The sequence below is a fragment of the Podarcis erhardii genome, assembly GCF_964252035.2.
Source record: "Podarcis erhardii genome assembly, chromosome: 8".
NCBI lineage: Eukaryota > Metazoa > Chordata > Lepidosauria > Squamata > Lacertidae > Podarcis > Podarcis erhardii.
The window spans coordinates 51,194,774-51,212,849 of NC_138499.1; the positions used below are offsets into that span (position 1 = coordinate 51,194,774).

General features: G+C 39.5%; 1 protein-coding gene across 6 annotated transcripts in view; it reads right to left on the minus strand.

Annotated features, from left to right (window-relative positions):
• SPIRE1 (spire type actin nucleation factor 1) overlaps positions 1-18,076 on the minus strand; it is an 86,681-nt gene that overhangs the window by 47,694 nt on the left and 20,911 nt on the right. For all 6 annotated transcript variants that reach the window (XM_081873528.1, XM_081873524.1, XM_081873526.1 and 3 more), the window contains exon 3: positions 11,621-11,851. In XM_081873528.1, coding sequence (XP_081729654.1) covers positions 11,621-11,851 — 231 coding nt within the window. The remainder of the gene's footprint in view (positions 1-11,620; positions 11,852-18,076) is intronic.

The window sequence follows — 18,076 nt, forward strand, 5'->3', positions numbered from 1 at the left end:
ATAATCAAAAGGAACAAGTCTTGTAAGGACTTGTATGAAAAATTATTTTAAACATATTTTATTACTACATACTATTGCATCTAACATGTACTCTGTGTTTTTAAAGAGGCATATCTTCTGGCTGCATATGTTTCATACTTGGTAAAGAATAAGAGCAGAATAAAAATATACTTCCAAAACGCCCACAAATTTCATAAATAAATATACAATAATTTACTCTAGAGGAGAGGCCTATTTTCAGAGCAAGGTGGCTATTATTAGAATGCCATATAAAATGAATCTACCAACATAATATTAAGCAAGCAAAATGTGCAGCTATATTCTATTGTTTTAGAATTCAGACCTTCAGTTTATGTATCCTTATGTAAGGCATTAAAATGCTGCTCAGTATGTAGGACTTGTTTTGTTCTTCGCTAGATTGTTTTCTCAGCCAAAAGACAGATTTCGAATTGCATGACCAGATGCAAGTTGTTATTTTGCTTTTTATAAGACATCAGAACAACGGACATCTACTTGTGTATGCATGGGATAACGCCTTACTTGTAAACCTTTTGTCTCGGGAGTTAATTTATTCTCTCCGATTCAATTAATAGGGTCTAGAAGAAAATACCAAAGTTTTGGGGAGGAAACTTCAAAGGAGGGGGGGGAATCTGTTATTGGCTTCCCATATTGTAACCATAATTAATACTGTGTTGGTACTTATAAACAATGTATTGTCCAGGAATGACATGAAATCTCCAGACTTCCCTTGAGATTCAGTGCCCTAAATATACTTTGTAGATTGAATGGCTTTAAACAGTGACTAAAACGAAGTCGGTCCTGGAGAAAAGGTAGAGAACAGTGGAATCAAATAACATGACATTTTGTTTCAGAATGTAGCTCAGTGTAGCACTTCGCAGGGATAATGCATTCTCTGTGTGGGGAAAGGGATTACCGTAACCACCTGGGAGATAGCAGATGGTGTATGGACCCTCTTAAGAGGATCCAAAAGAAGCCGAGCCTAGCATTACCTCAAGGACACAGTTGCGTAGAAACTGCAATGGTAGGAAATGTACAGTAACACTGTGGTTAGGGGCTGAGATTACTAACTTGATCCAAGAACTAACATGGCCCAGAGGGTGGCACTGGGGAGGGAAATGTCGTCGCGCCATTCCTTGGTGTGTGGAGTGCCGCAGGGCGCAATTCTCTCCCCGATGCTTTTTAACATCTTTATGCGCCCCCTTGCCCAGATTATCCGGAGCTTTTGGCTGGGCTGTCACCAATATGCTGATGACACTCAGCTCTATCTGCTGATGGATGGCCACACCGACTTGGCCCCGAACACACTGACCAGATGCTTGGAAGCTGTGGCTGGATGGTTTCGTGGGAGCCGACTGAAACTAAATCCTTCGAAGACAGAGGTCCTATGGCTGGGTCGGGATAGCATGGGGATGAGAGACCAACTCCCTTCTCTTGCAGGGGCCCAATTAGTGCCATTGCCTTCCGTTAAGAGTTTGGGTGTAATCCTTGACGCCTCCCTTTCCATGGAGGCGCAAGTTACAGCAACAGCCAAGGCGACATTTTTCCACCTTCGCCGCATCAAGCAGTTGGTCCCTTATCTTTCCCGCCCCGACCTGGCCACAGTGATCCATGCGACGGTCATCTCCAGGCTTGACTACTGTAATTCGCTCTACGCGGGCCTGCCCTTGAAGCTGACCCAGAAACTCCAGAGGGTGCAGAATGCTGCAGCGAGGCTCCTCACGGGGTCTCTGCCATGGGAGCATATTCACCCAGTGCTTTTCAAACTGCACTGGCTCCCGGTAGAGTACAGGGTCAGATTTAAGGTGCTGCTTTTGACCTTTAAAGCCCTTCACGGCCTAGGACCCTCGTACCTACGGGACCGCCTCTCCCGGTATGCCCCACGGAGAGCCTCAAGGTCCATAAATAGCGACACCCTAGTGGTCCCGGACCCTAAGGAAGTTAGATTGGCTTCAACCAGAGCCAGGGCCTTTTCAACTCTGGCTCCGGCCTGGTGGAACGCTCTGCCTCATGAGACCAGGGCCCTGCAGGATCTGATTTCTTTCCGCAGGGCCTGTAAGACAGAGTTGTTCCGCCTGGCCTTTGGTTTGGAACCAATTTGATTCCCTCCCTCTCTTTCTTTTTTCCTTTCCTTCTCCTCCTGCGATGAGGCTACATTTTAATATTTTAATGTTTCAATATTTTAATGTTGTATTTTAATTTTGTTTTTTAGTTGTAATCATTCAACTTGTTTTTATTATTGCTTGTAAGCCACTCTGAGCCCGGTCTTGGCTGGGGAGGGTGGGGTATAAATAAAAAATTCTTCTTCTTCTTCTTCTTATTACACTGAAGTCTCTGGTTGCATTACTGTGCATAAACATACTGATAATCATTTCCTATACATCATCTACTACTACAACTAAAAGCACAGCATGGGTTAAATCGAGAAGCTTTGAGTCTGAGAAGGTTTGGAAAGTCCTAGGGAAACGCCACGCCCCCCCAAAAAAGAGACACTAAGGGCTCACCCACACTTTCTAGGCACAGGACTTGGATTTCTGTGTCCAAGTTTTTGTGTGTGTTGTGTTGTTTTTTTGTCCTGCTGCTTTCCCCAGGAAAGTCAGCTGTTTACTGTTGAATCAGAACGAACAGTGGGTTTTCCCTGATAACGTGGTGGGACAAAAATACAAAACAAAACTGTTCAGACAGGGACCTAAAAATCTCAGACCTGTGCCTAGAAAGTGCAGCAGAAAAGAAGTGTGGATGAGTCCTAAGTGTGGATTCAGACTTGCATTCAGCTGAGTTCTGCTTGTGCTGGAGGAGGGAGGACAGGAAGTGGAATAGTGTGAGGCACTGCAAGGACAAGGAAGAATCAATAAAGCTTGCCTCCTCACACCATTGGTGAGGAAACCACTGATGGATAATGACCCCTTCTGCTCACAGGCAGTACACTTTGGATCCAGCCCTATGAAACTGTTACCTGTTATGTTGTGGGTGTTTTATTGTTAATTGCTTCACAGGAAGCAAATAATAAATGAAATGAATGAATGAATAATATGGTTTATTGTTAAAATTTGATCTGAAAGGCAAAGATTTCAAGGTTAAAAATTAAGCAAAGTCACAACGATATTTATTAGGGTTGCCAAAATGTAAAAGTTGTTTAGGCTTTTTTTAGGAAGAGCCTAAGCTTTTTCTTTCTTTTTCTTTGGAACAAACCAAAAACAGTGCTTTTAGAGTTGCCATTCACCTGGGTTTTCCATGACATTTTGCCAATTCAGCAATATTCCCCCCTGACGACATTTTTACACCTTAAAACCAGGGCATGTAAGTATGCATGTGTTATGTGAGCCTGAGGGGCTAAAAGAACAAACCCCAAATCAGCATGCCACCGCTGTAATTTGTGTGTTATTGGGTCACTTCCAACTCTATGAATCTATGTGGTGCCCATTTTTTCTGTTTTAAAAAAAGGTTTCTGAACATTTAATACTGCAGTCAGTCTGCATCCAAGTCAATGGAGCATGAAGTTTCTGCATGCAATTGTGTACTTGATTTGGCCTTGGAGAATGTCTGAAGGAGCAATTTTAGTAGATTGATTTTTGCTGGAACAAAAGGACATTTTTGCTGTGAATCCAAAGCAGCCTCAGCTTCATCTCCAACCTACAATATTAACAGTAGACTACATTGCAAGACCACTGTAAACTGCTTTCCCCTAGCATATCCCTCTAACATACAAAGGAGAATGTAGCCCTTTCCTCCTTTACTGCAGTCTGAAGAAAATCCTTCCTCTGAAATTATTATTCCTGTTAGCACCAAATGGGGATTTCTTCCCAAAGGAAAGAGCAGCTTCCAAGAAACAATATGCATTTAATGTCATGTTTAGTTCCCCCTAAATATTTTAGACAATAAGGCATGTGTCCTCAGCAGAGATGAGCTTAATACTGCAAGGATTCTGAGGTATTAACTGGAATCATGAGGGCTCCATTCTTCTCAAATTTACTTAAGAAATAAGGATAACAGAAGCAAAACAAGTCTGCACTGACAGACTAGTAGGTGGAACTTTCCACAATGTGAATGAAAACTTGGATCTCCAACCTCAGAACTATAGCAGAATCAATTGGACTATTGTCTACTGTAACCAAAGGAACAAAGAGCACTAGAACACAAATTCTATGCTAAGAGGTACAGTTTTCTATGTACTTCCACAGCACAGTGATTCAAAGTCATGTTTGCATAGAATGCCATTACAAACAGAAATCAAGATTTAAACTATCAAGCAGATAATATGAATCAATCAACAAAATGCAGGATGGAAGGTGAACAACAGGTGGTGGTGAACAACAAGAACTAGAATTTAGAAATAGAATTTAGAATTTAGAACAAGAACTTGCTAGTTCCAAGTCTCAAAATCATAATTCAAAGGTAACTAATGCTATAATTGTGCTTCAAAAACAATATCTGGTGTATAATATTTCCTTTCCACAAAACACACAACTATAGTTTCCAATCCAAAAAACCCCCAGACTACACAGTCAGCAAATGTAATACCTAAAAGGTGAAGTAATTCTGAGAAATAAGTCTAAACAGCTTATTTTGATAAGTTTTCTTTCTGTGGTTACTAACAATTGTGAAAGCATATCAGATGCTATGCTTCCAGTGAAGCTGCAAATTTAAAGCATACCTAAAGATTTAAGCCAGAAACAAGAGGCATCTTAAATGCAGATGGTTGACATTTCCATGGATGACATTTCCATGGACAATTATTGTTGACCATTCTGTGATGGACATTTACTTAAGAGGGAAAGTCAATATTTCATGATCAATCATTACTTTCATAAGAATGGATTTTATTCCCATATTATCTGAACATCATGCCTGGCTTCTGGAGACTTTCCAACTGAAAGTGTGAAAAGTAGAAGTTCCATAACACTGCCATGCTCCTGCTGACATTATGGTTGATAATGTATTGCTGATGGATGTATAAATTTCTGTTTGCTTTGTCATTCTTTGCTGTTAGCTGTTTTTATTGCAATATATACAGCAGCTATGACTTTGCATAACACAAGCTTTTCAAGTACAGCTGAATAATATATTTTGTCCTTATTTACTGAAATAGGAAAATTAACAGACCTATTTCAAATAAAATGTTCATTGCATAGTGGCGAGCATCAGAAGACTATTAATTGTGTTACTTTTCCAATTTCTGTGATTTTCTCTAGAGCCGCTCTTTAATCAGCACAGCTAAAACTTTAAGGACAGTAAAGTCTATGCTCAGGGATGAAAAGAAGAGATTGACTTGCTGATCCTCAGTTCAGATTATTTGCTGTCTTATCCAATTTGCCTGGGTGGATTTAACACCATCATGCTGATAGTGAAACTGAAAGATGCAACCCACTCCACAGTGTACTTATCAGTGTTAAAGTCTGGACAGCAAAGGTGTTTGTACCATGAGATGAACTCACAGACAGATCAGATCAGCTTTGGAACCGATCAGTACAACTTGTCTGTCTGAAAGTCAGGCACTTCATTCTGCTTTAGCAATTAGGTTTGTTTTGACAAGTGGCTATAACACTGCTATGTCACTAAGGGCCAAACTAGGTAAAACAATGAGATCTATCTGATGTCACCTCTCACATTTTTTTACATTAAAAACAGTGGTGTGGAGGCTTAACTTCCCCCTCTATTTAAAAAAGCTGCCATCTGCCTGCACAGGAACATATCAGCACATCATAAAAAGACAACTGCAAATATTAGTTCCCAATCTCAATGCCTTTCAAATACATCATAAAGAAATGTTCATATCTACTTCACAACCAAGAAAGCTGAATGCTGGAAGATTCAGGACAGATATAAGAAAGTATTTCCTCACACAGTGCACATGGAAATTGCTCCCACAAGATGGCCTCCAACTTGGATGGCTTTAAAAGGGGATAAGACAAATTCAAAGAGCATAAGGGCTATCAATGGCTACTAGCCATGATGGTTATGTTCTTCCTCTGCTGTCATAGGAAATATACCTCTTAATATCAGTTGCTCAGGGCCTTTTTGTGGGACTCCCATAGGCATCTGGTTGGCCACTGTGAGAACAGTACTAGACTAGATGGCATCTTGACCCGATCCAGTTGGACTCTTAGGTTTTTAAACAATCTTGAGATTGGGATGTTTTATTGCCACCCTAGGCACCTTTGGGAGGAAGGGATAAACAAACAAACAAACAAGTGTTCAGATGTGAGAATAATTTTGCAATAGCAATGAATTCCCTTTACTGATCATATTTTTCAGTACTAGCTACATTACTCTCAGCAGAATATCCCTTTTTACTTTAAAATCAGGAAGGAGAGGTGGTTTAGTTCTCCATATATTGTTTGAGATATAAACAGAGAAGGTGTTGCAGCCAAATCTAATTTAGCCCTCAGTTCTCTAAAATACTTTTTATTGAGTTCCTGGCCTCAATTTCTCTCAATGAGAGGCTGACCGAGATTTCTCCCCTCAAACAACCCCAAAATTCAGTGCATATTTTCAGCCCAAGGATTTATACTGCAACTTGCTTCTTCTCTGTCAGTATCTGCATGAAAAGCATGCTGGCAGCAAGACAGCAGTGCAGAGCTCCTAGTTCATGTCCTGCCAAACAAAAACTTGAGAAAGTAAGCTTGAATATCCAATTTGGCAACTCAAACTCCCAAAGGAGCTACACTGCATTTCAGTTTGAAAAGCAAATTTGCCATATCAGCTGCTGTAGCTGCAGTGGTACAAAGTGACTGAACAGGCCTCTTTGATTTGCATCTGCAGTCAGTTGTTTTTTTAATTAACATGTATGATTTGGTAGTTATTAAACAACTTTCCCTGATGTATCTAAAATGCTACCTGCGAAATTTCCCAGTATAAGAAACATGATTTGAGAAATAATCTAAATCAGCAAAACCCATGAATCTGCACTGTTCTGACAGGGCCAGCCCTAAGATGAGGCAGTGTGAGGCAGCTGCCTCTGGCAGCAGATGCTGAGATGCAGGGAGTGACCAGAGCTATGAGTGCCACGTGACCTACCCTGTACTCCCTATGCTAGTCTGCTGCCCTCAAGCGCAGTTCAGGACACTGTCCTTTCACCAATATTGCATCAAGATTCAACTTCCAATCTAATTGGCTTCTTATGTGCCTTGAGGGAGGGCACTACTTTGTCCTTCGCCTCAGGCAGCAAAATGTCTTGTACTGGCCCTGTGTTCTGAACAAAATGGACAGAATACAAGCTCATGGGATGGTAGCTAATCAAGTCTTATTTAGTATAGACAAAGCAAAATCAATGGGAATGTCAACCAAGTGCATTGATTCCAATGGTCTACTCTGAGTATGATTTAATTGGCTATAACCCTACACATACAAACACACGAGAGATAAACATTGTTATTAAACAAGAATGATAAAATCTAATATAAAGTTAGAAATTCCATAAGGAATAGTATTTCCTCTCAACTCGTATCCATTGAAAATATCACGTATGAGCTTGAATTCTTTTAAAATTTATGAGCCATCTAACTTTCAACCTGACCTTGCTTTACGAAATATATCTCTTAAAGTTAACAGTTAACAACCAAAACTAATGGTGGGTCACAGAAACTGCAGTTTGACACAGTTGATAGAGAACACAGAATTTCCCCTTTGAACAATGAAGCAAGAAAATTGCATAGCATAATTTCAGGAGTTTTCTTAACATAACAATGCATAGTACCCATTATGGTTCATTAAAGTGAAACCATGTTTAGGATATGACAAGGTTATATGTTCAAAGTACCCAAAGGCTTAGGAAATGCATTTTTTAATGAGAAATGAATCCTTTTTTGACATCAATGAACAGTAATGCACTCAAACTTTTATAAAACACTTGCTTCTGTCAGCAACAGATTCTGAAAGCACTTTTGAATATCAGCAGGGGGAAAGGGGGGTCTGGAAATTGTTAAATAAATATACAGCAACTTCTTCAGACTACTGAAGATTTATACTGCAATACTGTAAAGCTTTAAGATCAATGTGTCAAGAGGTTTGAGTTACATTAGCAGGACTAGAAATATAATTCAAATTAATGGATGACCTGAATACTTTCAGTTCTAAAAGTCTGTGTAAAGAGTATTACATAAATTTGTATTGAGGTTTTAAGTATCTGAAGTTTTACATCAAACACTGTGGATGTATACTACATATCCAGAAACAGAAAAGATAGTCAAAGCTTAATCCAACACACTACCACCAGAGTCGTGCTCAATTTGTCATGCAGGAATTGCAGATACTCAAGGTTACCAAGATCTCTTCACCTTCAGGTGGAGCTTTTTATGGTTACTCAATAACATGGCATTGCGCATATGCTCATGTTATTCTTTGCTTCATCATATATCCCAGACATGAGACCATCCTCAGAGGCCCAGTTCTAGGGCAGATCCATGGTTATCTGCACAACTGGGAAAGGTAACTGGCATATTTCAGTAGCTATCACCCATATGAACCTGTTAGAAAAGTACATATAGCCACATGCATTTCTTTAATGCAAAGTAAATGCTAACATGAACATACAGATTGATGTATTAATCTTTTTCCCCCATCACTGAAGGAATTATCCATGCCTGACTGAGAGAAGGTAAACTGACAACACTAAATAAATACAGTAGAACAATTCATATCCACAAAGCTGCTACTCCCTCTTCAACTGTTCTGTATCTTGCTTCGATTGTATCTGTCATAGCTAAAATATGTAGTATCAACATATTTTGGTGGTAAAGAAGATTGGTCTGAGTTCAGGACTAAAGAGCCAACTCTCTTCCCCACTACTCCAGCTCACTCACAGTTCATGGCCCATACATATGTGGTAGGCTTTACTCCTTCCTGAGACTGACTGTAAAGAGGCTATCTAGAACTAAAAAAGAGAGAGAGAGAAAAGGGCATGGATGAGTGAAAGGGCAGTAAAGTAGCCCACATGCCTCCAACTATCTTCCTTACAGTGGTACTAAATTTGTTGCATACACCCTCAGTAATGAATGTGTTAATAAAATAGAACTGACACAAATATCACAACACAAAAAATGTCATCAGATACTACTACAGTGCAATGCTGCATAGTGCTACTCAATTGTTGCCACACAATACATGCATTAAGATGTTAATCTGGTTCAGATATGCAGAATTCTCTGTTAGGAGTTTGTAGGAAAGTGGAATGTGATGAAGGTGTGTGGGTTGGAGAGAAAATTACATCAATGCAGTGGTGAAATTCCTAAGAGGATTTGCATAGCAGTTATCGCATCTGTACTCTAGGCAAGCTGCTGAATAAAAAACAGAACAGAGCCAAAATAACATTCTCTGTCCCTTTAAAGACAGATATTTGAAGAATGGTAGGTTCAAATCAGCAAGCAAATAGCTTATGGAACTTCTACCAGCAAATGAGAATGATCTGCTATGAGTAAGGGTGCAAGTCTAACAATAGATTCACTGGGAAGACTGAGTTAAGATATAGTAGATCTCCAGCTCAGCCAGCAGGTTCACAGCTCTGTCACACTACGCTGGCATAAGTAACCAATCCTGGCTCAGACTGAGATACTCCAGTATAACTTTCTCATTGTAGTCCAGCTGGGGCTAAGCCGACTGACCTGAGACTGGCTGAACTAATGCCAGCACATGCCCTGAAAAATGGGCATTCCAGGTGAGTAGCGAGGGCAAGACCAGGCAATGGAAGTCTTATGCTGGATCCTAACGCCGTTCAGCTTGGTTACGTGACCTGGCAACCACCGGAACATACATCAGCAAAAAAGAGTGGTGCAAATCAGATGCTATTTTAAAGGCTTGTTTTCCCTGTGCCAGGCTTCAGGATGGAGTTTGGATCTGGTGCACTTTATACTGACTTAATTTAAAGTGGCTTAATTACACTGGCTTCCCATATTTAGGACTACTCCCTAAGAGAGCGTGTCACAGGTACATAATCTATAAAAGGTAAAGGGACCCCTGACTGTTAGGTCCAGTTGCGGCGCTCATCTTGCTTTACTGGCCGAGGGAGCCGGCGTACAGCTTCCAGGTCATGTGGCCAGCATGACTAAGCCGCTTCTGGCGAACCAGAGCAGTGCACAGAAACGCCGTTTACCTTCCCGCAGGAGTGGTACCTATTTATCTACTTGCACTTTGACGTGCTTTTGAACTGCTAGGTTGGCAGGAGTAGGGACCGAGCATTGGGAACTCACCCCATCGTGGGGATTCGAACTGCCGACCTTCTAATTGGCAAGCCCTAGGCTCAGTGGTTTAACCTACAGTGCCACCCCTGTCACTGTTACATAATCTATAACCAGCTATAAATATGCTTTAGCAGCACACTATCTCTATAAAGGGTGTAGCAAAAATAATACCACAAAACTAATTCCACAGATCTACTTGTATGAAAAAACTGTGGACAAATTGTCTTTTTATGTGCAGCATTAGCAGTGCACTCAAATGTACTACAGATATCAATAAAATGCCTGAAGGCCAATAAAGTTCAAACAAGACACACTAGTAACAGACCCACAAATTAAAACTGGGTTGCAGTCAAATCCCTATAAAAGTGAGAAGTCTGACTGGGGGAAATTCAAAGAGCAGAAGGCACAGGTAAGAAGAGGTTGCTGAACACCTTCCCTCACTTTCCCTTTTCCCTGGAACCTCTTTTCCAGAGCCATTTTTCTCCCTGTGGTTACTTCCAGACCACCTGTTTCTTGAATCATTCATCCTAGTTTGTTTGTGGGGAGATTAGACAATGTGGCTATTTATTGAGCATTCATTCTAATCTATTATTTCGTAAAATTTATATATTGCTTGACTGTAGATAAAATATCAAAGCAGTTGTTTGAAGGGAGATTAGACAATGTTGCATCAAGCAAATACTTCCCCACATTTTCCAGTGTATCTCTCCATCACTTTCCCTTGTGGTAAAAAGTCCAATTTTGGAAGGAATTGGGTATGCTGTAAAAGTTCTCCAAATCAACTTTAAATACATGGACTGAATTTGCCACTAAGTGACTGAATCACACCTGAATATAGCAACAGTCTGGAAGCACTCTGAGACTGGAAGAAACTCTCACCAGTGAGTTAAAGAGAACCTCCTTTCATATGTTCCTTTTGCATTTTAAGCCATCTACTTCATTCCTGTTCCATAGGGAACTGGCACAATCAGTTAAAAAAACCACAGAAATACATAAGTACATATATTCAGGTGCCAGACAAAAACATGTAACCAAGGTGTCAAGCAAGTCTCCCTCCACAAGTGGGGAGCCACTGCAGGAAAGGCCCATTTTCAAGTCACAGAGACCCACGAAGAAGAGCCTCTGATGATGATCCATAATACAACCATAGTATGTCATAGGAATCTATACTGAGTCCTTATGCAGTTTTAATATGTGCAAAAGTCTAGAATTATCAGGAAATTTCATGTGAGAAATAAATATATGCAAGGTAGCTACAACCCAATGAAGTACTAAAGTGTGCACTGAAGTCTGCTGAAATCAAAAGGGTTAAGCAAACATTATGTGTGTTGGAGATAATGTGACCAGTGTTTGAACTACAACCATCAGTATTGCAGTTAAAAGGTACTAAACAATATAAATAACAATATAAGATAACCAGTCTGTACCTTCATGACATCTCGATAAGAATGTATAACTTCAACGTCTCCCTTGTCATTTTCTTCTTCTACTCCTTCATCCAGAGCCTCATAACCTTCATCTTTGCTCCCATCTGCTTCTACTGTGTTGGTCATATGATCAATAAGCTGTTCCAAGGGGGGGCTTAGCTCTCGCTCTTCATTCTCTTTCAAGCCATAGTCCAGTGCTTTATAAATAATAATTCCCAATGATTCTATTACCTGAAAAGAAGGATTACATCATATTAGATATATAGGTACTAATATTTTGCTACTATTAACTGCTACAATATCAACCATGAAATACATTTTCTGTTATATCACTGTTAAACAGAAAGATATCAAATATAGCACAAAAATGGAAATATCAGTATTAATGAGATGCCAATATTCAAACTCTCTAAATCCTGCTCGTGAGGGTTGTTTTGAAACCACAAGAAAAGAATGAGGTATGTTAGTGTATGCATTTAATGTTTACACCTTGAAAACTAAGACAATGTAACGATGTTGAGCTTATTAAGGTAATAAGAAATAAGATGTACACTATAATTCACAGAAAACAAATGGTTACTTTTTTATATAGCATGTTCAGTAAACATACTTTAATATTAAAATGTAGTATGACTTTTACTGGAGTAACAGCCTTTGTGCCATTTCAGCAGCACTCTTTCTATGGGATTTCCCCTGTGAAGGGCCAGTCCACTCATGAGGCAAGGTGTGGTGACTGCCTCAGGTGGCAGAATCCACAGGGGCACCAGATCCCAATCTAGGGCTTTATTCTTCCCCTTGTTCCTGATGTAGATGTTCACTCACCCCTTCCACTCTGGTGGGAAGGGGGGCACCATTTTGTGGTTTATCTCAGGTGCCAAAATGTATTGGGCCGGCCCTCAACCTGTGAGCCCCAAACGGAAGAGGGGAAAGTTCTAGAATGGGTCCCTACAGCCAAGTGGGGACACCCAGAGGCATGCATAAAAAACACTGTTTATTACCATTATTATTAGAATTCCAGACTCACTTGCAAAAGCACACTGCCCCAAACCTACAGGATTAAGGGGTGGTCAGGAAACAAACATGGGTAGCAGAAAGTAGCATGCAGAAGCAAGCTTTTAGCAATAGTTAGCCTAAAGAAGAACATGATTGCTCTAACTTTCTGTTCTCCAGCTAGGATCTGAAAGTGATGGGGTCATGACGAAATGGATTTGGAAGACATGTACTCTCAGTTGAACATCTTCCAAGTCCAGTTTTCCTCCCATAATAGGAAATGGCATCATGGGCTGAAGGGGTGAACAAGCCCACATGTTCCAGCAACTTTATCTCAGCTATGAAGATGGCTTCCTAGGACCCTCTCCTGAGCCCAAGACAAGCACCTGCAATGGCTTCAAGGTTGAAACAAAATCATTGCAGGTGCTGAATATCTGCCATTGCAGCCCCTCTGTTCAAGCCAAGAAGAGAGATTGTGCTTGATTCCTTTGTAACCACTATTTTATGGACAGCTGGCACTGATACTGTATTTCACTCTCTCTGCTTCAGTTGCATTCTTCCAGCTGAGGGATGGACGTGCCCCAAACCACACCTTCTTTTGCTACAACTGACTTGCTTAATGGCAGGCTTGGTCTGGAAACATCTAGTTGGCATATTTTTCTGTTTGGTTTAATAAAGGTCATGGACTAAATGAATTATTTTTAGGAGAAGAATATGAGTAATATTGGTGATTTAATTCTCCTGAGAACTTTTACTTTCTGTCAGTCTGTTCCAGTAAATTTTATTGTTTATAGCCAATGGCCATCACAATGCAGCATGAGCACAAATCACACAACTATAAAACAAAAGACATTTCATGCACCAGACCAGGACAAATTCTACAATATCTAAAATTTAAAAACATTCCTTCTAGTCAGCATCCCAGGGGTTTAGCACTTGCACTATCCAGAAAGGTTGCCCTTATTTTTCTTGCCACTAGTACAAACAGCGACACCCTATAGCTGATGCATTTATGTGATTTCCAGTCATATCACAGACAGTATATGCTTTCTAAAATGAACTTTTAAAAACTATTTTTATTTTTCAGTCATTTTGAAACACGTGTTAATGTTTATAATGCATGCCATTCTCCCTCACTTATTACATATAATAGGGCATTGTCTGTGTGCTTGCCCTCTTCCTGAGCTTGTCCATGTTCATAATTAAAGTGACAAAGCTCCAAGGCATAGCTGTACTTATAAACATTTAAAAGGCTGTTTTTCTGCCACACTTGTAATTATCTGACTTTTCCTTGGAGCTGGTAATCTCTTTATAAGTCTGAGGCCCAAATAAGTCTGCGGCCAAGAAGAGTCAGAGTAGCTCCAAATATATTTGTGTAAGTTTCTAAGGAGTGGGATATAATCTGTAATACCAAGTACCCTTCACCCTGCTGTGTTAAAGGACCTGCCAAGTTGATTCACCTACACTTGATTCTTACATTGTTTGAAAACTAAGGCTGTGTATGTGCCATACATATAAGCACATCACACCCAACGGAATAAAAGGAACTGTAGCTTGTTAAGGGTGCTGGGAATTATAGCTCTGTGAGGGGTAAACTACACTTCTTAGGATGGGGGGCGGTTAATGTATGGTGTGCACACTGCTTAAGTTTTCTAAGTTGCAGAAAAATTATACCACAGCAAAAGCAGTCACAAACATTCTATTAAAACCAATCAAATCATTCTTCTGCCTAGCCCTCCATTTATCTGTTATACATGTCAAAGGAGGTAGCAGGCAGGCCAGTCCCACATACTATGTTTGTGCATTCAGCAGACTATCAGAAATGAGAGTACAGTGGTATCTCGGGTTAAGTACTTAATTCGTTCCGGGGGTCCGTTCTTAACCCGAAACTGTTCTTAACCTGAAGCACCACTTTAGCTAATGGGGCCTCCCACTGCTGCCACACCGCCGGAGCACGATTTCTGTTCTCATCCTGAAGCAAAGTTCTTAACCCGAGGTACTATTTCTGGGTTAGTGGAGTCTGTAACCTGAAGCCTATGTAACCTGAAGCGTATGTAACCCGAGGTACCACTGTATAAGCAAATAATTTCTCTTTTATAATACAGTGGTACCTCGGGTTACATACGCTTCAGGTTACAGACTCCGCTAACCCAGAAATAGTGCTTCAGGTTAAGAACTTTCATCTTAAGACTGTGACCAGGTACAGTTTCCAAGGCTTCAACATCAACAAAAATAACTTTTATTCCTCCACCCACTAATGGTCTATTTATCATCTGGTCTAATGAAAAGTAATGGAGAACTTGAAAGATTGCACATTATTTTGTGGTGTTTTGGATGGCCTAATAAGGGAATTGTCCTAACATTGATAATGTAACACAGCAGCCCTACAGATGAATTGTTGTTGTTTAATAACAGAATTAACTTCCATTTAGGAGTGTTTTCATGCATTCACAGGTGTGTGATAAAACACGACAGAGGAGCAAGTCACACAATCTAAAGAGTCAGATTTTTCAGGTTGTGGTCCTATGTACTTGAGAGTTAGTCCCACTGAATTCAATGAGGCTAATTGACAATGTAATCCTATATATATCTATTTAGAAGTAGAGCAGATATGTATAGGATTACAATGTCATTTTGAATGTCCATGACATTGCTAAGCAGTGGTGCATCAATAAAACTGCTAGCATATTTGCAAAGCTAAGCCAATCCGGTACAGTTTCAAATTGGATGGGAGACTGCATTCAGATTCCTGTAATGCAGGGGGTTGGTCTAGATGACCCTTGGGGTTCCTTCCAACTCTACAATTCTATGATTCTATATTAAAAGACTTATTTAATGCATCACTGAGATAACAATTTACCCCTCCCCATATGAACTGAACCAGACCCTGAGATCATCATTTGAGGCCATTCTTCTTGTGCCTCCTCCATGAGGGGTCCAGAGGGCAGCAAATTGAGAAGGGGCCTTTTCTGTACTGGCTCCCCATTTGTGGAATATTTTCCTTGGGGAGACTCACCTGACACCTTTGTTACATACTGTTAGGTACCAAGCAAAAACGTTCTTCTTATCCCATACCTTGGGCTAATTAAACAATCTATGGCCTTTTAAAACTGTTTATGTATTTGGGGGGAGCATTGTTTTTGTTTGTTACTATGGTATATATTTTTGTATTTCTATATTGTAAACCGCCCTGTGATCCTTGGATGAAGGGCGGTATAGAAATTTAATAAGTAAATAAAATAAATACATTTAGTTTATTCCAAAGCCAAAATAATCAAAACAGCAATTCCAGTAGCACAGACATTATTCTCTTTGTTGGCACATCACTTTTCTTCAACATCCTTGAGAACAGTATGCACAGGGGGAATTAATCTTTGTTTAAACTCTTCGGCTGAAGGACTGTTAATCTTTCTGTTTGGAAAGTACTCGTGTGAACTCCCTCAGTAAACCAAGAAACAAGTTTTATTAGAAAGGAGGAGTTATGAAAATATTTAAAGTGCATTACTTTCTTGGTTTATTACCTGTTTAATCTTACTACCTGTTTAATGCAGTCAGATAATTAGAGTGTTTCATCTAGTGCAAAGTTCACTGACATATTTTTTCAGTTTCTGTGCAACATATATCTATGCTAACACTAACTACGACAGAAAGCGAACATTTTGGGAGATAAACATATCTTGTACCTCTTTTTAAGGTATGTCTGCAGTGATTAAAATTCCTAGTATTACTGTGAGTTAGTCCAAACTGAGTGCAATGAGCTGACATATCGTCATCATATCATGGATTAGCTGAGCAAACGCAACAAGCTGCGGTACAACCAAACAAGGATATTCAGATTGTTGACAGGCACAGGAATCTATCTGTACTGGATTACAGAAAAGTAGTAATGCTACCAGTGCTATTTACACTCAAATGCACAAAGTCACATTACAGTATTCATAAACTAGTGTGTCTGTATCCTTTAGGCAATGAAGAATGTGGACACTGGCATAATCTTGTCTCCAGGAAAAACAACCTTTACAGTTTTTAAAAGCAGATTAGTAGATATGTAGTTGCAAATATACCATTTCAATGTCTCCTAAAAATCCACAAGTGATGGGATAAGATCTTATTCAGTGGTAAGGCAGAACATATATTTGCTCCTTGTTCTGCTGAACAACAAGCAATTTTAAGTCCAAAAGAGTTTAAAAAACATGATCTGTCTACTTGGGAAAGTGAGGAAGTGATACAGGAATGAGAAAGTAAATGGTAATACCAAGCAGAAGGCACACAGCTTCTGGTATGCACAGCAGGTATTTGTTGAACAGTTACACCTAACTAGCAGACTTAAACCTACCTTGCATCCAAATTTCTCCTCACAACTTCCTAGTGAACTTTACAACTCTACTTAATCTCCTTTATGGTGTGTGAGCAGAAAGAGCTAATCCTTTTATTTTAAATTAAAAGTACACATTTTGTTATTTAAAATGGTACAATGAGAGATCATAAAAAGTAGCAGCCATTAAGCAGCGTAAAGTCATATAAAGTCATATAAAGACCAGCAGAACACAAAAGTCATATAAAGACCAGCAGAACTGGGCACTAGATAGAATGGAGGCAGCTTTCATTGAATGTCATATAAATAGTAAGGACTACAAAAAAGAAACTTCTGAAAAAAGAAACATCAATTAATATGAAAGCACCAAAGGATGTCAAAACAAGTCAATTAACTAAGCTGCCTCTGGGGCCTCAACTCGTTTGATATTTTAAATATCAATGAATAATTCCAGCTCCTGAATTATAGAACACAGAACAGTTTTTGTTTTGTTTTGTTTTTTTTGTTTCATTTCATTTCACTAATCCTTCTGTGTGAATTATTTTCTAAGATGATAAGGAGCTGTCTTCCATTGTGGTGGTCTAAAAGTGACTGCAGAATAACACAGTAGTACAACTTCTCAATTTTTAGTTCTCAGATAGAGGTCTTTCTCAACCAGAAATCCGTTAACTGGCAGTGCTAGGATTAAATCTAAAACTTGTGAATATAAAACAGATATTCTACTTCCAACTTATTGCTCCTGTAATGTGGTCCTAGTACAAGCTCTGTAAATGATGCCATAGCAGACCAAAATATGGGGAAATTATATTTAACACTGTGTGTACTCCTCAAAATGGCTGCTTTTCTTGCTTTCTGTTCTCTGCTTCTATTCTTGAGAAATGTTTGTCTCTATGCACCAACTCACTGAATGCCTAATATATCAGGCCACATCATTTTATCAATATGTCACTCACCTTCTTAACAATTTTGTTGGACAAGTCACGATTTCTATTTTACAAAAATAGGTTACTGCTAAGGTTGAACTGAAATCAAAATAACATTGTAATGTCCAATAATCCACCTGCTGGACATATTCACTTGAGAATTGCTCCTCTACATAATTGGCCAATTACGAACATTCACATAAAATACTAGTCAGTATGCTTAGCTGT